Source organism: Chrysemys picta, chromosome 4, assembly GCF_011386835.1.
Source record: "Chrysemys picta bellii isolate R12L10 chromosome 4, ASM1138683v2, whole genome shotgun sequence".
Classification (NCBI taxonomy): Eukaryota; Metazoa; Chordata; order Testudines; family Emydidae; genus Chrysemys; species Chrysemys picta.
The window spans coordinates 63,040,381-63,063,784 of record NC_088794.1 but is presented as its reverse complement, the minus strand read 5'-3'; the positions used below and the strand labels follow the sequence as shown (position 1 = coordinate 63,063,784).

General features: G+C 50.0%; 1 protein-coding gene across 4 annotated transcripts in view; it reads left to right on the top strand.

The window, feature by feature from the left end:
- Window positions 1–23,404, top strand: part of LOC101950669 (copine-5) — a 181,410-nt gene that overhangs the window by 94,140 nt on the left and 63,866 nt on the right. For all 4 annotated transcript variants that reach the window (XM_065592444.1, XM_042861853.2, XM_042861852.2 and 1 more), the window contains 4 exons: window positions 11,600–11,641; window positions 12,031–12,106; window positions 15,740–15,793; window positions 16,871–16,932. In XM_065592444.1, coding sequence (XP_065448516.1) covers window positions 11,600–11,641; window positions 12,031–12,106; window positions 15,740–15,793; window positions 16,871–16,932 — 234 coding nt within the window. The remainder of the gene's footprint in view (window positions 1–11,599; window positions 11,642–12,030; window positions 12,107–15,739; window positions 15,794–16,870; window positions 16,933–23,404) is intronic.

Here is a 23,404-nt window from a genome sequence, read left to right as displayed (position 1 = left end):
CTGCCACTGACTCACTGTGCGACCTTGGCCAATTCTCTTTGCACCTTAGTTCCCCAGTTGTGCATAATATTGTTTGCTTTGTTTAGGTAGATTGTAAACACCGCAGGGCATGGTCTGTCCCTCGCCATCTGTGTCTGCAGTGCCCAACACAATGGGGCCCTGCTCTCAATAAATACGAATATAATAAATCGAGCAGATATCAAATGACAAAAATTCCCCTGCTCCCGAGTATGAACAGGGCTGGTTTTATTCACTGATCTAGTGGAATCGGAATCCTTCTTAATCAGCCCCAGCCCCAGTGTAATCTGCTGGAGGATTAGCTAACCTTTGGGAGAGACTCTTCTGTGTCTGCAGCTCTCCTCCCTCTCCCATGTCATTCTACAGCAGCAGCATCTGACAGCACCTTGCGCTGCTTCCCTGGACTGAGCTGATGGCCTGTGAGTATTTCTCTCTGTGGGATTTCAGAGGCTTTACTGCAGGACCATGTTTAACAACAAAATGTTAGCGAGAGCAGCAGGAAACACTCAGTCCTGGGACATGTTCTTCTGTGGCACAACGTCGCTCTGTGTTTCTGTTTATTTGCGCAGCTCAAAGCATTTTCTGAGCAGTCTCATGCCACCCCTCCACGGCACATTTTGTTACACTCATTTTAAAAGATAGATAAACTGAGGCACAGTGAGCTTCAGACCTATTTTTTCAAAAGCATCCACTTCTTCTTAGCATATGTGCAACATGCCTCAGGTGGCATGGGACCTGGATTCATCACCGAATTTGGTCTGCTGGTTGGATCATTAACTTTCCCGGCTTGGGCCAGGTACTGACGGGGAGAAAGCATCCACTGCTCTGGGGTGTCTGGGTGAGACACCTAGAACCTGATTTTCAGAGGCCTGAAACTATCTTTAGTGAGAGTTGGAGCTACTCATTGGAACAGCAGCCATGGGAGTCAATGGAACCGGACCCCTGCCATGTGGGTTCTTTAATAACCCTGACCCAGGCCAGGCAGCCGGGGCTAGGAAATCAGTACCAGCTCTCCCGTGTGTCACACCATCCTGACATGGTGTCAGAGGGGGGTAAGCCACTGGCAAATGGGGATCAAACGATGCCGCCCGAATCCCTCAGTCTGGATGGGAGGCTGGTAGAGAACAGAGGAGGTGGCTGCAGCATGGAGAGGTACTGCCGAGAAATCAGAGCTGTTGAAATCCTGCTGCTGCTCCATGCGGCAGAGCCCAGAGAGCCATAGCGGGCTGCAAAGTACGAGACAAAGTCCTTCAGAAACGTCACTGATCCAGGGAAAAATGTCGCTTGGGAAAGGCACGTTTTCTAATGCCAACCAACTGCCAGACAAGCTCTTGGCCGGTAAGTCACAGCCCTGCATGAAGCTGCGTTATGAGACTGAATGGCTACCAGATATATCAATTAGAGACCAAATTCTGGGGGTCTGATGAACAGACAGGCCCAAGCAAGGTCATTGTGAGGGGCAGACTTGACTTTGCAGAGCACAGTGGATACATTCTCCAAGAGCAAAATCTGAAACAAAATGCAGAAGAGCCACTGAAATCACAAGAGTTTCAACTGACCCATGTTCCCACTTTGGCACAGGTGTTTCTGAATCAAACAGGAAAGAGTACCTCTTACAGGTGGGCTCCTCCACGTTTTTCACTCGGCTGTTGTAGGACACAGCAAATAGCAATAAAATACCTTTAAAATCTCACTTTTCTCACCAGTGGGATTCCAGGCGAGCTAGTAACCACAAATAGATCACCCTTGGGGAGTGGCTCCTTTGGGCAGTTCTTTTTGATACCTCAGTTCTAGCACACTGCATCCAGCCCCTACCAGGCACAGTCGACGGGGCTAGCGAAGGAGCCGGGTGAATGACAAAGGACTGGCTATAAACAACTGTTTATAGTTTATATTCCAGGGATCCTTTGTTGGCATATCACAGCACAGCTCACAACAGCTCAGAGACTCAGAAACTGGCAGAAGGGCAAAACTCGTAGTGCCATCACCTAGCAAGCTTCTCGAGCTAAAGACAATTAACCTGGAAGCAGTTACAGGAGAACCCTGCCCCAGGGAACTAGAACAGAAGTGGCAAGCATGCCACGCAGACACCCCCCTGGCAAGTAGGAAGGAATGCTAGATGCCAAACAGAAGTCAGCTGGCAGGCGGCTGAGGTCCCGTCCTCGCCGAGGCCATAGGTCCAAGCGGCCCATGAGGGCCAGTCGTGCAACAGGACAAAAGAACCTGACTAAAGCAAGGAGTCCCTTGGCTGTTTGCCTACAGGACACTGGGCATGCTGCTGATAGAGTTACCACAAGCCTGTCTGGTCACTGACAAGGAAACACGCCAGGAGCAGCAAACAAGCTGCAGGGGGCGGATGCAGGTTGGTAGCTGATCTGCCAACCGGAGTGGCTGTGTGATCAGAAAGGTGTGGAGGGTCCCGGGCAGTGGTTATTGACCGATCTCCACTAGGAGGGAGAATAATCATCTCACCTCTCAGAGGGGTCAGGCTGTCCCCGGCCTCTGCCCCACAGATCTCTATTGGTTTGTTACTACCTGGCTCTGCTAGTTCCCGGTTGTCCTGTCAGGCTGACATTGCATGTTACTGGATATTGGATTTTCAAGGGGAAAAAGAAGAGAAGATGTAACAGTAGCCCCTGGAGTCATGTGACTTTTATAAGCCTGACCAATGTCACATGACTGGGACCAGGAAATAAAGATCAGCCTTTTAGTGACACTCCCGTGGGCCACACTTACACTCAGCAGAGGGTTGCCACCTGGACGGTGTTCACCCAGACAGGCCAGGTTTCGGTTTGTGTGTCCGGGTGTCATTTGGCAAGCCCTGAGGTCTGTTTTTTTGGTCTGGGGAGGAAGAGGAGGAGCAGGGACAGGGCCTCAAGGGAAGAGGTCGCTGGAGGCAGGACCTCAGGTGTCCAGTTACCAGCCACTAAAAAGATGACAACCCTAACTCAGCACCTTGGGCTTGTGTGTCCCAAGATGGGCTCCCAACAGCCGAGCCATGCCAAATTACTAGGTATTTAGCATTATAGGCCTTTGTTACTGAGAATCTGCCCAGCTTCACTGCCTGCTCTCAGCCCCCAAAGCAGCATTGCCAGCTCAACCTGCCGCTCCTCTGCTGCAAGACACGCTACAGGGGAAAGGGATTCGCTTCTCAGGCCGCCAGACACAAACAGACCCCGTAGTTCTCCCTGGCTGCTGAACTCCCAGACTGACTAACCCAGCCAGTCCCCCCCAGGGTCACCCTAAGTCCTGGTGTGGCGCATGCAGTCCTGGAAAGCTGTACCCTCCTGTCAGCTCACATACTGCTCTGGAGTGACAACTGACTCCTCCACGTGCACAGCCGATCCAGGGCACAAACAGAGCAGAACCCAGGCGTGGGGATGCAGAGCCAATAATGTGGTTGGAGGCAGGAGCTCTGGAGGCCCGGAGCCAAGGAATGAGGAATATACCCAAACTATATTCTTCACTTGCAAGGTCTGGGTAAGTCTACTCAGCCCTGGGCTGGGAGAGACAGACGGTCCCTGGAGTGTTCTCCCAGCATGTCTCTGTCAGCGACTCATCTCCAGCTCCTACTGCCCACTCACCCTCCCTTCCTCTCTAGGCTGGAGTCTTTAATGATTTAGTGCCCCTTTGATCCTAGGATCAGACCTGTGTTCGAGTCTGACAAGTGGGCATTTCCCAGTTAACAGCTTCCCCATTGTTCTCTTAAGGACTCTTAGTATGCCCTCTGGCGGTACTTTATCTTTGGCATCCTTTAGTTTCCTGTTTGCCCCCCTGACAGCCTCCTGAGATTTAATTACATGCAGTCAGGCAAGATAATATCAAACAGGCAAACTGAGGTGCATGTAATATTAATAAAATATAGTACAGATAATGCCCTACTTCTCCACACCATCACATTGCCTCATGGGAGTTGTAGAGTGGGTGCATTGTATCCCCATTCTCTTCTGTGGTACAGGCTCTTACTGAATTTCATCTCCCATGATACACTGCAGCCATGCAAGTGCCTTAATAAGCTGCCTTCTCTCACCAAGAAGGGAGACCATAGTGCATCATGGGAGATGTAGTCCAAGCAGGAAACTGGTGACTAGAAGCATGAATGTAGAGGTGAATGGGAGGATGAGGCACCCAAACTACAACTCCCATGAGGCACTGCATCAGCATTTCAGAATTGAAATATTTTGGGTTTTGATTATTCACCAGAAACTTTAAATTTTCAGTGGAAACCCCTTTCCCCATTTTCTGACTAGCCTTATGTACCGCCCGCTGTGAGGTCAGCCAGTATTATTATCCCTACACTACACACGGGGGCACCCCCAGAATTTTTCCATCTGGTACACACAACCCCCCACTTGTGCTTACTGTCCCTCTCCTGCCAGCTTCTCCAGGCAGGCGCTCACCGCAGCTCCTCTCCCTGGCCTAGTAGCAGGCCTGCCGACAGGGCGGGCCAAAGGGGGAAATTGCCCAGGTGCCCAGGTGATGTAAAAGGATCCAGGGGCTCCTGGCTGCTGCCGCTGTAGCATCGGCCGGGAGTCCCAGGCCCTTTTAGCTCGCCCGGGCGGGCCAGGCTCCTAGGCCCACGCGGGGTGGTACCGCGGGCGGCGAAGGTGGCCAGGTGGGCATGTGGAAGCCCTGGCCATGCCGGAAGAGCGCGCCCAGCAGCGCAACCAGCAGCGCAGCCGGCAGAAGCTCGCTGGGCTCCAGCCAGCACAGGCATAGCACCGCCGAAATGTCAGGCCGACCACGGGCCCATTGATTGTTCTGCCCTGGGGCCCGGAATTGCTGTCGGCCGGCCTGCCTAGTAGCATGTCTTGTGGCTATTGCTGAGCAAGTTCTCCGGGCAGAGCAGCCGGGACATAGGCTGCTGGAAGTGGAGCAGGGTCAGGCAGGGACTCAGGGTGAGCCCTGGTGCAGGAGCCAGGGAAGGGGTTGGAATGGGGGCAGGGAAGGGGTGGGCAGAGGCGGGGCAGAGGCGGGGCCTCATGGAAGGGGTGGAGTGTGGGCGGGGCTGAGGGCAGCGGGTGGGAGGTGTCAGTAAATGCGGCCCTCGGGCCAATGTACTAGTCCTCATGTGGCCCTCGTGGTCATTTGAGTTTGAGACCCCTGGGCTAGACCATTCAGCCCTGTGAGTGTGAATCCTGTTCATCACATAGCAACGCAGAGTTTGAGGAACGCTTGGAGCAGGGGGTGGGACTAGATGACCTCCTGAGGTCCCTTCCAACCCTGATCTTCTATGATTCTATTCTGTGGTTTGCCGTGATGGATGAGAGAGACCCATGGATCACCCAGTCCAGTACCCGTCTCTGCTCAGATGAAGGTGCAAAGATCCCCTTTACAGACGATTATGGAGACATGTGCTCATGGCGCAGTCTCGTGCTGACCTGTTACTTAGAGCAGGGTTCTCAACCTTTTACTGTCTGAGGCCCACCCAACATGGTATAAAAACTCCACTGCCCACCTGTGCCACAATAACTGATTTTCTGTATATAAAAGCCAGGGCCAACATCAGGGGGTAGCAAGCAGGGCAATTGCCTGGGGTCCCATACCAAAGCTACATTGCTCAGGCTTCGGCTTCAACCCCAGTTGGCGGAGCTGAGGGCCCCGGGCTTCAGCCCCATGCAGTGGCGCTTTGGCTTTCTGTCCTGGGCTCCAGTGAGTCTAATGCTGGCCCTGCTTGGTGGACCCCTGAAACCTGCCCCAGATCCCTGGTTGAGAACCACTGAGTTAGAGGGTGAGTTAGAGGAGGGCGTGTAACCCTTTCCGAACACTTGGTTAGCTTTTCCTCTTTGTCTCAAGAGCCAGGTGACTGTCCAGTCCCCTTCTTCAAATCCTGCTCCGTTCTCGACCTCGTGATCTCTTGTGCCAGTGCATCCCACCAGGCTAATTGTGTGGAAAATATTGCGTCAATTTTCAGTTTGGCACCTTGCAGTTTCATTACAGTGGTAACTTTTTCTATTCTTCTTCATGCTATTCTATCTACGTCTCCTCGGAATCTGTCCCCTCATGCGAAAAACATTTTCAGACACTGTCTGTATGAAAGAAGCTGCTGTATTCCAGTGAATGAATATCATGGTTCTGATGTGTCTGGATCTGGCGTTCCAGACAGATGCACACATGGAGACAGCCAGCATACCGATACTGGGACATACGCATTGCTCCCAGAGAACCTGCTGGACAAGAAACGCCCACCTCCACCCTGGTCGCTAAGGAGCTGCTGGCTGTCATGTCCTCCTCCCAACCTCCTCATAACAGTCTCCTGAGACAGTCACAGATCCCCGGCTCACTCACCAGCTGGAAACGCCTGTCACACACTCTGCCAGAGTTCCAGTTAGGGGGCGAGGCTGATAAATTTGCTTACGATTGTGTGTCTGGGGGTTGATGGCTTTGGGAGCCTAATTGCACTGGGGAAAGTGAATACACAGGGAGCCCTCCAGCTCCCTGGAGCTAATGCTCTGGGCCCAGGTCTCATTCTCGACAGCCTCTGGGGATTAGCCTTTGGAATGGGCTTCAGCTAGTTTAAGAGCCTCTTGAAGCCGGTCTGCCCAATCAAGGCTCTAGCCAGTTATAGCCCACAGCACTGTAGCTAGCTAGTAAGCTGGCTAGTTAAATAGGTGTTATGGATACGCAGCAAGAGAACAAGTCCAAAGCTGTTATAGAGCAAGGAAGGTACTGCAGACAGATGTAGCATAGATATGATGCTGTAGGTAGATGCTATAGTTAGACATGCCACTGTAGGTGTGACATATATCCAATACAATGTGTCATACGATATGGTGATGTGATCGATATACATATACATGATAAATGTGTCATACACATGATATTATATACTATGATTTGTCACATAATATGGTGATATGATAGATACAACATATACATGGCATAATGTGTCATATGATCCTCTGATATGAAAGATGCAACATATACCTGATAGGCGTGACATACATGATAAATGTGACATATACACGATATGACATATCATATACATGACAGATGTGACATACACACAATATGGTGTGTCATATGGTGATGATCTATACATGCTGAGTGTGACACATACGTATTCCAGAATGCTAGATATGACATATGCCTGAAAGATGTGATGTATACATACTCCAGAATGATAAATGCAACATATAGATACTACAGAATGATGCTGGAGATTATTTAGGGAGACATAGTGCATTATTGGAGGAGGATTTTTTTGCATCTTTCCTCCACACAATTCAAAGCTCTAAATTAATGCATAATAAACACATAAACAAATAATACCATCATGGATGTGCGTGTGGGGGTGTGAATTTGAGTGTTAACATAGCCAGGATATGTGTCTCCTTGTTTTGGACCCAGTACAGTCTTCCGTCTGTCTCTTCCTAGATTGTTAGCCATCCTGCTCACTTGCTGAGCTGGGTGGGGGAGCATTCGTTTCAATTACTTTGCAATCCTGGGTGTTTTTCTCTGAGGGTCTCCCAGGAGCACATCCCTCTGGATCAGTACTACCCCCTTCTTGGGCTTTGTTTTTTATTCACAATGGGAACTGAAAAGGAAACAATGCAAAGCCCAGTCCAAGCCTTGTCTCCTAGCTTAGCTGCTCCTCCTCAGGGCTGCTCAGCCCACACACTAGGACCTCCCTCTCTAGTTAGACATGCCCATCTCCCTTATAGCTGCCTGGGTAAAGAGCCAGCCACTTCAGAGAGCTAGAAGAACCCACTTAGGGCCAGATTTACAGAGGTATTTAGACACCTAACAATGCAGAGATACCCCTGAGCTGCTTGGGCACTTTTGTAAAATCCACTAGGTGTACACCTGCATCCTTTGTAAATCTGGTCCTTACCCTTGTCCCAGCCAAACTCTGATACAGCTCCACCCCCTGAAGCCTCCTTATCCATCATCCTCTCCCATCTTTATCTTCCAGCCAGTCTGGCAAGAGGTTTTCACAAAGGTTGACAGACTGACCCGTACAGGGTCCAGCCCTGGGTGCGACTGCAGAGGCGAGAGGCCCCTGACGGATGCTCAGTGCTGACAGCTGCTTGGGGCATGGTATCGCTGTTAGGGCTGGAGGTGCAGCCAGCTCCTTCGAGAGAGCAAACGTTTGGGGCTGACTGTCTGTGTGTGACTTTAAATGTAATGTCAGGGCCACTTTGGCGTCACAAATCTCGCAGGCGGCTTCATGCCCATCACTTCAGCGCACAGGGGAGGCCAGCTGGGGAGTTTAGCAGAGTGGAAGGGCAGTGGGATCTGTTTGACTTTCTGTGTCTCTGGGAGTGTGCAACCCAGGGGAGTCAAAATTGGGTCTCCCACTGCTCTGGAGAGTCCCTAATCACCAGGTCTGGGGTATCCTGAAGTGGGCCTTTCTCAGTCTCCCCAATAAAGTGTTCCACTGGGTATAACTAATTAACTCTACATTGGGCCACACAGCATGAGAATGACTCTGGAGCCCAGGGCTTAAGGCACTTACCTGGAAGATCCAAGTTAAATCCCTTGCTCCGAGCACTGCTATAGGCTGAGGCCCCGAGGGTACATCTGCGCTACACTGTCAAACCTGCAGCAGCAAGTCTCGGAGCCCGGCTTTACAGATGTGGGCTCATGCTAGGGTGCTAGGAATGGCTGCACTGGCATTGTGACTCGGGCTCTGCTACCCACCCTGTCGACCAGGCGCCGAGCCTCTCTGCCAATGGTTTGAAAATGCAGCGTAAGATGCACCTAAAGGCAAAACAGGCAGGGATTCTGCTGGGGAGTGGTGCCGGCTGGCATCCGGACTTAGACAGCTGTGCGTGTGCTCAGCTGCTGAAATTCAGGCACCCGAAGGACTTTTAACTGTGGAAATGTAGTCACCTCGGAACTTTAGGCACCTCTGGGGCCAGGCAGCAGCAGGTAACAGCTGTGCCCTACCCCCCATGGCGGTGAGGGTAAATACAGTAACAATTACGAGATGGCGGGGTCAGATAAGGACCTTAGATCGATGATTTACAATCTTGTGCTGGTAAGAGTATGATAATTAATGGCGGGGCACCCAGCTCATGGGGCATTTGACACTCGGCCCATCTTTAGTGGAAATGATGACTCATTAATCAACTTATCTGCTGTGATTTAATGGACAGAGCAGGAAGGATGGGGAATCGGGGACCCTGCTTCCATTCTGGACTCTGTCACAGATTTGTTGGGTGGCTTTCAGCAAATCACATTGCCGCTCTGTGCCTCAGTTTCCCCTGTAAAGAGAGGCTGCTAATATTTACCTAGCTGAGGCTGAATGCTTGCTAAGCTCACTCCCCCCTCCCTCCAGACAGGGTATCTCTGTTCTCACCACTCTGTCTGTGTTCTGTGTGTCTATAGTCAGCACTGGCTGGACCCGATTCCCGTTAAGCAAGAAATTGTTACATTAGATGAGGCAGGTTTTTCCTTACGGGAAATAGGATCAAATTCAATAAGGACAAATGTAAAGAACTCCACTTAGGAAGGAACAATCAATTGCATACATACAAAATGGGAAATGACTGCCTAGGAGTACTGCGGAAAGGGATCTGGGGGTCATAGTGGATCACAAGCTAAATATGAGTCAACAGTGTAATGCTGTTGCAAAAAAAGCAAACATCATTCTGGGATGTATTAGCAGGAGTGTTGTAAGCAAGACACGAGAAGTAATTCTTCCGCTCTACTCTGTGCTGATTAGGCCTCAACTCCAGTATTGTGTCCAGTTCTGGGTGCTACATTTCAGGAAAGATGTGGACAAATTGGAGAAAGTCCAGAGAAGAGCAACAAAAATTATTAAAGATCTAGAAAACATGACCTATGAGGGAAGATTGAAAAAATTGGGTTTGTTTAGTCTGGAGAAGAGAAGACAGAGGGGACATGATACAGTTTTCAAGTACGGTACATAAAAGGTTGTTACAAGTAGGAGGAGGGAGAAAAATTGTTCTTCTTAACCTCTGAGGATAGGACAAGAAGCAATGGGCTTAAATTGCAGCAAGGGCGGTTTAGGTTGGACATTAGGAAGAACTTCCTAACTGTCAGGGTGGTTAAGCACTGGAATAAATTGCCTAGGGACGTTGGCAATCTCCATCATTGGGGATTTTTAAGAGCAGGTTGGACAAACACCTGTCAGGGATGGTCTAGATAATACTTAGTCCTGCCATGAGTGTAGGGAACTGAACTAGATGACCTCTCGAGGTCCCTTCCAGTTCTATGATTCTATAAACCCACCTGCTTCAGGGCATAAAGCAATTATTAGTCACACAGGTCAAGAAGAAGCTTCCTGCATGGGCAGGTTATTCCATAATTATCCACTGGGGTTCTGCCCCCTCCTCTGAAGTAGCTGGTACTGGGCACTGTGGGAAACTGAGGCTAGATGTCCCCCACTCTCTGATCCGCTCTGGCGACTCCTGGTCCAGGGCAGCTCTGTGGAGATCTCAGGGTAGCAGTCACCAGCCAGCACTCTGCACCTGGTGACCCATGGCTCCTGGAATGATCCTAGCGCCCTCCTCTGCAGCCCTGCTGGTCTCTGGAGCATGGTGGGTTCACCCCACACACTTAACTCGTTCGCCTGCTTCCAAACAAGTCCAAACAAATTATTAAAATGATTTTTAATTATCCTCCCGACTCCTGCGCTGGAGATTTAATTAGTTTATTTTGACTGTTGCGTGGGTCGTCCGTCCCCCCCGCCACCACCACCACCATTTTTTTGGAAGTGTATTTTTAGCCTCAGTTGCCACGGAAACGTAGACACCAGGGCCAAGCCAGTCACAGATGGAGACAACACACGCAATCCACCCCCTCACTTTGTTTCCCCGATTGAAACAGCGCTTTGAGTATTAACTCCTTCCCTGCCCACTGGGTGCAGCCACTGGCTTCTGACCAATGTCCGTCCACATCGGCTGGAGGGTTCGTGCAGAAATCTCTGCTCCCTTGCGTAAGCATCATGAGCGAGGGTGTGTTAGAGCTGTGCTGATCCATAGGGGTGGGAGTCTGGTACGGCCTTTCCCCATCCCCGGGCAGGTCGGCACCTCCTGCCTTTAGGTCTGGGGGGCCCTGGTTCACACTTGTGCTGAACACCACTGGAAGCTCTGTGCTGAGCTATTCTAAGGTGCTGCAGAATTAGGCCTGGCCCAGAGACAGGTGATGGGAATGGTTAGAGACCTACAGAACCACAGAAATGTAGGGCAGACAGGACCTCAAGAGGCCAGCTAGTCTAGCCTCCTGGTGAGGCACAATTATACAGAGGGCTTGAAAAGAAAGTCCTGGTTGCCTTAGTGAGGAGGCAATGAAGAGAGGGCAGGATAAAGGTGTACAGAGAAAGCAGATGGGGAGCAATACATAGCACAGACCAGCAGAGGGATGAAGAACTTACAGGTCATAGACCAGGAAAGTAGGAATGTGTTGAAACCTGGGAGGCGATGGAGAATGGACAAGACTGTTCCGGGCTGCACAGAAGAAGACTCTTGCAGCAAAATTAAGTGAAGGGCCAGAGAAGATACTGATGCTAGTCTAGGCTGTGCATGTGGGGGCAGAGGGATGATTTGATCTATCCTTTAGTGAAATCGTCCCACCCTGACTCTGGCAATAACTATGGCACTGTGTCTTGCAGGACCATCAAGGTGGAAGTGTACGACTGGGACCGGGACGGCAGGTAAGGGGGACTCGCTAGAGCTGTACAAACCTCAAATCTGCCAGAGCAGCCTAGGCACTGAAGTGCAGTGACTCTATCCAGGGCCAGATCAGGGCCATTGTGCTGCAGCCATTACTCATTCTGTTTGCAGAGAGATGCTTTGTCAATGATCCCAGTGCAGCAGAGAGGGAAAGACAACAGGAAAAGAGAGGGGACTGAGAAAGAGACAGCAAGGAGGGAAGAAGGAGCTTGAATGAACTCTGCAGTGGTGGTTCCCCCCAGGACCCTACCCCCACTTAGCAGTATGGGAAAGTTAAGGTGGTCATGGCCCCTTGACACCTGGGCATGACCCCCAGGCTGACAATCCATCACTAGAGCATTTCTCACAGAGCTTCTCTTTCCATGCACAGCCACGACTTCATTGGGGAGTTCACAACCAGCTACCGGGAGCTGGCCCGCGGGCAAAGCCAGTTCAACGTCTACGAGGTGAGTGCAGACGGGGCACCCCCAGAACCCATCGAGAGAACTAGCCAAGCTCTGGGCAGCCAGGCTGCCACTGTGCTGGGCCACGTCCCTTCCACCAGCCTTGTGCGCTCCCGTGTTGAGAGGCAGTGTAAATCAGGAGTGATTCCTGGGCTAGATCCTCAGCTGGAGTAACCTGGCAAATGTCCAGTAACTCCAGTGGAGCTACACTGATTTACACCAGTTGAGGGTCTGGCCAGTGGTCACCACCAGTGTGACACCATTGTGAGATCAGGGCTGATGATTGCCTAGTCCCTTGTGCAGTTGTTTGCACCTGTGGAAAAGGAGTGACAATGGTGTCAAATACCACCCGATCGGTTTGCTGTCACACACTGGCTGCCCACCTCGGATGGCCTGGATTCACTGCATGCTGACATCACATGGGAGATGAGTCTGATGGTCTCTCCTAGGTTGGAGAACATCTGACTACAGGGCAAGGACCATCTTAGTGCTCTGTGTTTGTACAGCACCTAGCACAGTGGGGTCCTGGTCCGTGACTAGGGCGTCTTGGCACTCCGGTAATAATAAATAATAATTGCAATAACAAAATCAGCACACGGCTGAGTCCCTGCTCAGGGGATGGACAGGACTGCCGGTGAGCAGTGACGGGCATCAGAAAGCTGCGTGGGGAACTTGAGACTGGAACAGTGGTGGATCAAGGTGCATCGGCAGAACTGGGTGTGTGGGGAGTCCAAGACTGAAACAGCAGAAGGCGAGGGTGCAAGGGCATTGGCAGAGCAGGGGATGGGGGGGCTCAGGGCTGGAACAGAGGGAGGGCAGCTGCTCAGGACTCAGGGCATTGGCAGGAAATTGCTCAGAAATCAAGATGTTTCAAGACTCCTCATGGAAAAATACTGTATAAAAGCCAATTATTAGACATTTCCCGACAGTAATAAATAATACAAACAAATTACTACTGTACAACCATAAAGGGATTTTACCATGGATACAAACCCATCTGTGAGTTACTCCGGGATACTCCCATGTTTCTGTTTGCTACTGGGCTCTGTTTATCATAGCTCCTTGGCTGCAACACCTAATTAAACCTTCCAGGAGGCTGGGGCAGTCTCAGGATCCAGGAGTGCAATGAACTAGCAATGGGAAAGGAGACTAGACACCTCGGTGAGGGTGACCTTGTGGGCCAGATGCTCAGCTGGCATAAAGTGAAGTCAATGGGGCTATGCTGATTTACACCCTCCAGGGACTCGCCTAGAAATTCATCCTCGCACTAACTGAAGTCTGGACAATCCCGGTATGTCAGCACCCTGGCCCACAGTTTACCCCTGGTCATCTGGCCAGAACAGAGTGCATGTAGCTGCCTCACCAGTGAACTCATTGGGGTTAGTACTGATGCATTCTGCCTGGTGGGGCCTGGCCGGTGTTTCTCCACATGGCTCACCTGGAGGCGAGGCTGGGTCTGGCTGTTTACTGGCACGCCACAGCAAGTAAAACCTGAGGCGTATTTCATGTCAGCTGAGCCAGGGCGACGCTGTGCAAGTGGAGACCCGGAGCAGGGCCCAGAGTAACCGTGTGCAGTCTCCAGGCGGCTTTGGCTGCTGTGACTCAGCATCGCTCCGTTGACTGAGGGCCTCTGTTCTTAAAACTCCCCGTGCAGATGGCAGAGCCGGTGTGTCAGCGATAAGCAAATCCGAGCAACGACCCCATGGCTTTGAATCCCCTGTGTTCTTGCGCTGGGTTTCCTTCCCTCTCACAAAGTGCTTTGTGCACTCCCCATGCCTTAACTGTGGCAACTCCCTTTTAATATCATCTGATGTGACGTTTCTAGGCCAGCTTTCAGCATGGCCGCCTGGGCTCTGACACATTATTAGTGTCCCAGCATGTCCCTTCGCAGGCTTTCAGGGCTCCCTCCAGCGGGAGGAGGGGAGGGAGTGAAGGGGAGGAGTGGGGGAGACTGGCGTATAATTTGTTCAAATCATTAATGCCTTTTGTTCCAGATGAATTCCCAAGACCTTATCAAAACGGATCATCATGAAGGGCAGGGGGAAAAGTGATTTCAGATTAGCTCTTTTTGGAGATAGAGTAAAAATGTAAATTTGCTGGCTGGAAAGGCCATGTTCCTGGTTATCACTGAGAGCTCCGGGGAAGCCAGCAGAGCTGCTGGGCTGGGAGAAGACCAGGACTTGCTGGAGAGGGCCAGATGAGCAGTAGGGTCAGGAGATCTGGGCGCTTTCCCCATCCCAGGTGTTGGAAGGACCTGGGCCCTTATGGAGCAGTTGGGTTGTGGAAAGTAGCATGGGCAGTTTTGTCCTGCAGAATTTGGACATTTGAAGAGTGGACTTTCTGGCCAAGCTTTTTCAAAGCGGCCAGTGATTTTGGGCACCCAGCTTGAGATGTCTTAAAGGGACCTGATGTAAGAAAGGGCCCAACACCAGTCCTCTGAAAGTCAGGCCCCTTCAAGATGTCTCCAAGTTGGGTGCTCAAAAATGGAGGTACCCCAAATCACTAGTCACTTGGCCTCCACGTCTAACAATGTGGACAGTGCTAGTCTAGCCCTAAAGAAGGCTGGCCCAGTGGTCAGGATGCTAGCTGGAGACTGGGTTCAAGTCCCTTTCTCCTCTATGGAATCCGTGTGAGATGCTGGGCAAGTCACTTCTCTCTGGGTCTTAGTTCCGCATCTGTAAAATGGGTTTGATAGCCCTGCCCTGCCTCACGAGGGGTTGGAAGGGTAAATATCATAAAGATTGTGAGGTGCTCAGATTCTGTGATAATGGGGCCATGCATGCACTTCGAGAGTGAAATCCCCCTCTGCAGAGAGCCAGCATGGGGCCCATGCACCATTTCCATCCTCCATAAGCCCTGCTGGGAGGACTGTAAGTGGTACCTATGCCTCCAGCTGAACCTCGGCACAGGGTGACTGCTCCCATGGGGCTTGTCCCTCAGTTGCTGTAGATCAGCAAAGCTCAGCTGAGTTCAGCGGGGGCTACCCCAATTCACGCCACATTGCGACTGGACTGTCAGGGCTGAAATCTCTTGATAAATCTTTTCCTAGCATTGGGACCATGCTTTGGGACAGAGAAAGGAAACATTCTCTTTAGTAACAGAAATATTGTTATGTTCTCTGGCATCCCCAGGGCTGCTCAAACTAGACGTAAAGAATTGCCTTTGCTGAGAACTGAATTTGTTGCTTTAGGCTTTTCTGCCTCCATCCTTATCTCTGCTAAGAGATGGCTATATAAAGATCAGAAGCAAGATGGGTTGTTTTTACTTTGCTGATGATAAGTTTTTTGGGAGGGGAGGGGGAAATATCTCAGACTAAAAATAAAGATGAGCATCCAGATAATTTGGAGACTTGTTCTGATGTCCGAATATCTGACGCGATGGATAAAGACAGATAGAAAACACTGAGAACATGTTATCAATCAATCATATGCCCCTCACTTGGAACACTGTATTCAGTTGTGGTTATTCACTCTACAATAAGATAGAGCAGGAAGAAGACACACTGATAAAAATGGACAACCTCCACCATCACTATTGCTGAGGGACCTATGCCAATGGTGTCATTTGTGCTAGCATAAACAGGCTTCACTTTGTGTTGCAGGTTATTCAGTCTCTTCCATTTTCTTCGTCTTTCAGGTGGTGAATCCCAAAAAGAAAATGAAGAAAAAGAAATACATTAACTCAGGAACAGTAAGTGACGTTATTTTTCTTTGGGATTTAAGCTATCCAGGAAGGTAGGAGATGATTATCCTTGGCTGGCGAGTTGCCCAATGGCAAGCTGCCATGCAGGACCAACCAATCAGAAGCATTCTTTCCCCGACAATATTTCCCCTCCATGTTATGCTTTGATATGAAGGGTCAGAATTTTCTGCCACATCACTAGAAATGTGGAACCACTCAGTCACCAATCAGCTTCTTGTGGACAGATTTCTCTTCTGATCTTGTAAGCTAAGGAGGCCTGATCGCTGTCAGATCTTGGATGAGAGACATCCTTCAAATAGTGAAACTTGTGATTCCTGTTGAATCACCAACCCACTGAAACTAATGGGCCCTCCAGACAGACATGAAACAAGAGCTGGTTCAAAATGAGGTGGCAGGGAGGATCCATGATGACAACCAGAAATTCAAATTTCAGAAGATTTCAGCTGAAAACCAAAACATTTAAATTTGGAAATGCTGCCGCAGTGCCTTGTTGGAGCTGGAGTTTGGGCATCTCATACCTCCATCCTCTTCTATGGGCCAGGCGTCTAGGTTGGTATACATCTCCCATGATGCACCACGGTTTCCCTCTTGGAGAAGGGAAGTGTTACTTGGGCGTCCCTGGCTGTGGGGCATCATGGGAGATGTAGTCCTGCTGGAAAATCCAGCGCATAGAGAAGAATGGAGCATGAAGTGACTGAACTACAACTCCCATGAAGTGCTACAGTATCATTTCAAAATCAGTGTATTTTAGTTCCTAGGGGGATTTTCCAAGGGATGCAGACATTTTCCATGGAATTCTGATATTTTCACCCCCCCCAAAAATGTAGGCGAAAACTCAATTTACACTGAAAAATAGCTTTGACAGAAAATGTCCTACCAGCTCAACATGACCCACATTGCCAGAGAGCAGGGTGGGGAAGTTAACTCCTTCCTTGGGGCTGACGGGCAATCGATAGTCTCCAGGGGTATCACACTAGCACCTTTCCTCGGCACTCAGCACTGCACCAGTGATCCCTGCTGTCTCGGGCTCTGTGTAACGTGCCACCCCTGTCTCTTGGTTCCGAGGTGACGCTGCTCTCATTCACCGTGGAGTCGGAGTACACCTTCCTGGATTACATCAAAGGAGGGTAAGTGGGTTATGGTTTCCTTTCCTAAACAAACGGGATCCTGGCGCTGACCAGCCTGGCTCCAGATGAGGATAGGACCACTGTCTGTTTCAGGACAAGTGAATTGCCCAGTAATGCTGTGTTGGCTTGTGATGATGATGGTGTAGCTACCAAGAAATCCCATTGCAATGTCAGTGTAAATTCAGGACCCTTCCAGCTAACAAGGACTCTGCCTGAACTTCCCAAGCCCTGAGTGGGCAGTACGGTGCCTGGCAAAAACAGATCCAGCCTCTGCTGCTTTCTGATCCTCTTAGGCCCCAGCTACACTAGAAAACTGAGCCACTGTCATGCTGTTGGGAGTAGCTCACGACCATGAGTGCCTACCTCAGGGCACTGTCAGAAAACAGGGCAGGCACCCCAAACTTTTGGTATGTTCTATAATTAGATTTCACCAAGCTAATAATAAATATATACTCCTGGAGTCTTACCATAGAGTCACAGTCGTCTTGCCACCCAGACAAACTGGAGTTAGTGATAAACTTACAAGAAAAATCACACAATGTTCAAGTTACTTCCAGTCCCAAGAGACCAGTCACTAACCCCAGATCAATTGGTACCCTAGATCGTACACCAAAGACAATGCCTGTAACCAATCCTGTATTGAACTATCTAAAGGTTTATTAACTAGGAAAAAGAAATGAGAGTTATTTACAAGTTAAAGCAAGCAAATATACACAACCAAATGATTCACATCTAAATCCTAAAGGTGATAAAGTTGTAGTGATCTGTCAATTCAAACTGTCTTTCAGGGCAGACCCAGAGGTAACCCGTGGGGATCTCTGTTTCAGTTTAGAGTCTCTGGCCCTGTCAGAGTTCAAACAGTGAAGAGAGAGATGGAAAATTTTCCTGTGGTTTTGTTTTATTTCCTTAATTCAGCTTCCAAGTCCACAGGATGAACTTCCTTGGTAGCATTTCCAAAGTGCAAGAGGGCCGCTAACCAATCTTTTTTATTGCGATGTTCCTTAAGAGCCCATCTAATTTTAACCTGGGTTCAAAAGTTCAGAGCAAACATTTTCAAAGTTATGAAGCAAAACTTACATATTTCCTTATCGCATGGACTACAAACAGTGCTCGTGAGATTAATGTATGTAGCCACTTACAAGCATTTCAGAGTCTAAACGCTAACTGCATTCATAGAAGACTAATACCTATTTTGAGCAAAACTAACATACAGGTGATTAGTTTGCCAGTTCTAAGCTAATGCCTGCAGTCTGGGCAAGTGCTGGCATCTGGCCTGCCAGCATTACACACTGCTTATCAAGGGATCCGTCTGATATGCTATTAAAGTCTCAATCAAGCTTCCTCTAACAGTGCTGAAACTAGTCTGTTCCCATCTGCACTAGCAGACCAGCTGTTGGAGGGGCCAATTGCTAATAATAAGCATTGTCAGCAACAGATTGTTTTCCTTATGTCGACTGGGCTCTTTGCTACTGTCCTTAACAGTCAGGGAGGTGACGGAGGTTGCAGTGCCATCAGCCCAGTGGGATTGCCACACAATGGCCTAGAGAATTCTGGGAGGGGATTCTGGCAGACAGACTCTGGCCTCAGGATTCAGCTCTAGATTGCAAATGCCCTAAGTTCATATAGGGGTGTTGATTTGGGTCCATCTCATTAAGGGTGAAATTCACCCCCCTGCAGAGAGCCAGCAGGAGGGCTAGGTTCTGTTGAAAGCCCTCAGATTAGCCACCCAAAGGTGTCAGTCCTTCCCTACAGTGGTAGTGCAGCCCCACCTGGACTCGCACTGTCACCACATGAATAGAAACATGTTGATAAGTTGGGGGTGTTTGGTCAGGGAGCAGGAAGGATTAATTGCTGTGGAAGATTAAAAGAGCCGGCTCCCACCAGCGAATGGCTTCACAGGTTGGAAGGATGTAAAACACCAACTGCCCAGTTCTCATCTCACACTAGTGATTCAGCATCAGGGAGGACGTGTTACTCCTCTGAGACCAGCACAATAGGAGAGAATCAGGCCCCCTGGTGGAAGAGAGGGATGCACAGAGCTGTGGCTAGGAGCAATGGGATGAAATTAAAAGAGGGAATGTTTAGGCTAAATATCAGGATAGCTAATTAACAGTGAGATCTTTGGGCCGATCCCCCCGTGGTGTAATTCAGCATAGCCTCATTGAAGTCTACAGAGCTGCACCCTTTAATACCAGCTGGGGATCTGCCCCCGTCACGGAGTGTGGGGGAGTCAGGGCCCTGCAACCCTCTTCCTGAGATTCACCGTGACTCTCAACCAGCCAGTAAAACAGAAGGTTTATTAGATGACAGGAACACGGTCCCAAGCAGAGCGTGTAGGTACAACCAGAACCCCTCAATCAAGTCCTTCTGGGGGGTTTAGGAGCTTAGACCCCAGCTTGGGGTTCCCTGCATTGCACCACCCAGCCCAAACTGAAACTAAAAACAGAACAGGAGTACTTGTGGCACCTTAGAGACTAACACATTTATTAGAGCATAAGCTTTCGTGGACTACAGCCCACTTCTTTGGATGCATATAGAGTGGAATAAATATTGAGGAGATATATATACACACATACAGAGAGCATGAACAGGTGGGAGTTGTCTTACCAACTCTGAGAGGCCAATTAAGTAAGAGTAAAAAAACTTTTGAAGTGATAATCAAGATAGCCCAATACAGACTGTTTGATAAGAAGTGTGAGAATACTTACAAGGGGAGATAGATTCAATGTTTGTAATGGCTCCGCCATTCCCAGTCCTTATTCAATCCTGAGTTGATTGTGTCTAGTTTGCATATCAATTCCAGCTCAGCAGTCTCTCGTTGGAGTCTGTTTTTGAAGTTTTTCTGTTGTAAGATAGCCACCCTGAGGTCTGACATTGAATGGCCAGACAGGTTAAAGTGTTCTCCCACTGGTTTTTGAGTATTATGATTCCTGATGTCAGATTTGTGTCCACTAATTCTTTTGCGGAGAGACTGTCCGGTTTGGCCAATGTACATGGCAGAGGGGCATTGCTGGCACATGATGGCATATATCACATTGGTAGATGTGCAGGTGAATGAGCCCCTGATGGTATGGCTGATGTGATTAGGTCCTATGATGATGTCACTTGAATAGATATGTGGACAGAGTTGATATGCAAACTAGACACAATCAACTCAGGATTGAATTATCAAACTGTCTGTACTGGGCTATCTTGATTATCACTTCAAAAGTTTTTTTTTCTCTTACTTAATTGGCCTCTCAGAGTTGGTAAGACAACTCCCACCTGTTCATGCTCTCTGTATGTGTGTATATATATCTCCTCAATATTTATTCCACTCTATATGCATCCGAAGAAGTGGGCTGTAGTCCACGAATGCTTATGCTCTAATAAATTTGTTAGTCTCTAAGGTGCCACAAGTACTCCTGTTCTGTTTGCGGATACAGACTAACACGGCTGCTACTCTGAAACCTGAAACTAAAAACTCCTCCAGCAGCTTTCTCCCCCTCCCCTCTCCTTTGTTCAGTCTCCCGGGCAGAAGGTGTCACTTCTCCCAACCCCCCTCCTGGCTCAGGTTACAGCTCAGGTAGCTTCCTTCAAGAGAAGTCCCCCATCCAAAATGCAACTTCCCTGCAACATTCCCAGGTTAAATCCACCGCGCTCCCTGCTCCATCACAGCCCCTTTATGAGCCTGTAGTGTCTGTGTATCAGTGGGTTACTAGATGTCAGCAGCATGTTGCAGAGAGGAGAATGTGTTCTAGATGATGGGTAGGAGCACATCAGTACAATGATGGGTATAAGTGACCTGTAGATCTGTTGGACTTTATAACGATTTGTTAACTGTTTATTAAAATATCTATTAATAATTTATTAACCCTTTATAAACTACTCATATATGGAACCCAAATATAGCGGGTGACCTGGCACTGTCTCACATGGGTGATTCTTCCACTGGAGAACGCCCTGCAGGGAAGGATACAGCCCTGCACTGGCCCCAGGAGATGGGCTGAGTGGCTAATAGGACTTTTCCATCCCTACTTTCTATGACTAGTGCTGGTCTTGCAACAGAGGTTGGCTTGGCTAGGGCATCTGAGAACAACAGCAGTTCCATGGGCTGAGAATGCTGCTCTGTGCAAATGCCTGGGCACCTAATTTCTTCACCTTCTGTCCTCTGGCCGGCCTGTTGGGATGGCGTGGTGCCTGCTTACAAATTGGTTGGACTAATGGCCAAGGATGCAGAAGCCAGACGGTGATGGGTTGAAGCAGATGATGCTGCCAGTGCCATCTGTAGTATGGGCCCCTCCTGGGCAGATTCACTTGTGCTGCAATGGCACCATGTGGCTCCTTGCACTTGGGCATATCTGTTCATACGTAGGTACCCAGAAGGGATACCTGGACAGATGGAGAGAAAGGGGCACAAAGTTTGCAGAGGCTCCTGGCCACCAGTGAGACAGACTCTGTGGCAAGGCAGCAGATTCCTGCAAACCAGGGAAGCCTCCTGTGTGGGCGTTGTGTACAGAGGACTGGCAGAACTAGTGTCTGCGGGCTAGGGAGTGTGTGTTCATATTTGGGGCACCTCAGTCCAGGTCTGCAGCACCCTCTGCCTGTGGATCCGGAGGGCACGTGCCTCAGGATGCAGATGAGCGAGTCAGAGGCCTACCTGTCAGGTGTCAGCAGCAGCACCACCTGCGCAGCCCCTTCATGGGAAGCTTTGGCTGTGTTCTTTACACCTGAGCTTCTGCTGCTTACACCTCTGGCTCCAGACCACAGTCAGCCTGGGGAGAGCCAGGAACTGTCAGCGTAGGTTGTGACTAGCTTGGCCCAGAACCTGGAGAAATGACTTCAAACACCCCACTCTCTACTAGCCCATAAACGGGAGCTTCCTGTACGCGTCAAGGTTGGTCCAGTACAGCCGTGTGGCTAATGGAGAATGCTGTGTGGGAGCTATGACTCCTGGGTTCTAGCCCCCACTCTGGGAGGGTGGGACATCTAGTGGATAGAGGAGTGGGAGGTATCACTGCTCTGTATGACCTTGTATGCAGTGTAACTGTAGCTGCCTCGGTTCCAGGGTATTAGAGAGACAAGGTGGGTGAGGTAATATCTGTTATTGGCCTGATGTCTATTGGTGAGAGAGCCCAGCTTTGGAGCTTACACGGAGCTCTTCTTCAGGTCTGTATGAGCTTGGGCAAGCCACCAGGGCCGACTCCAGGCACCAGCTTCTCAAGCAGGTGCTTGGGGCGGCCGCTCCGGAGAGCGGCGGCAGGTCCAGGTATTCGGCGGCAATTCGGCGGACGGTCCCTCACTCCGCCTGGGAGTGAAGGACCTCCCACTGAATTGCTGCCGCAGATCGCGATCACGGCTTTTTTTAGATCACGATCTTTTTTTTTTTTTTTTGGTTTTGGCTGCTTGGGACAGCCAAAATCCTGGAGCCGGCCCTGCAAGCCACGCCCCCTCTGTTCCTCAGCTGCTCCATTTTACAGATGAGGATTATGATACTGACCCACTGTGCTGAAAAGGATCTTGTATGAAGTGGGTTTCCTTTCTCCTCTGCCCCCTTCCCCCCTCCCTGTGATTCTTAGGGCAGAACAAAGATCCCCCGCGCTGCTCCGCCGGTGTGATATTGGAAACAGGCAGTGTTACATTTGTACAGACATCGGTGACGTCTGTCACAGCCGTGAGCGTCTCCCTTCTGCCCCCAACAACGGGGCTGTTTTGTCACATTAACCATGATCTTTTTTACCTTGTGGCAACTGAGGAGCTCACCGGATTGGTTTCCCATTCTTGACAGCTGGCTGTCTGGGCTCTGCTCTAACTAGAGGGGCTCAGAATGGTTCAGATGCGGTGGCTGATCGCATTACACTCACAGGGATCCCCGATGGGGCTGCTGTCCAGGACTGGCGGGGCGGGACGGGCTCCCTTGTACAATCTGCTGCACTCCATCAAGGGGAAAGCATTTCCCTGGAATAGATTTGGGGAGGAGAGAAGAAGTGGTGAGTGTAGTGAGGGGGTGTAGGACAAGCTTTGCAAAGGAATAGAGTGTAGGGTGGGGTGTAGGCCAGGCTGTGTGAGGGAATATAGGTGTAGGCTGGGCTGTGGGAGGGAATAAATCCATGGAGGATAGGTCCATCAATGGCTATTAGCCAGGATGGGCAGGAATGGTGTCCCTAGCCTCTGTTTGCCAGAAGCTGGGAATGAGTGACAGGGGATGGATCACTTGATGATTACCTGTTCCGTTCATTCCCTCTGGGGCACCTGGCACTGGCCACTGTCGGAAGACAGGATACTGGGTTAGATGGACCTTTGGTCTGACCCAGTAGGGCCATTCTTATGTTCTTATGTTAATGAGGCTGTAGGGAGGGGTGTAGGCTGGGCTGTGTGAGGGAATGGGGATGTAGGCTGGGCTGTGTGAGGGAATGAGGCTGTAGGGAGGGGTGGGTATACATTGGGCTGTGGGAGGGAATGGGGGTGTGAAACAGGCTAGGGAGGGAATGAG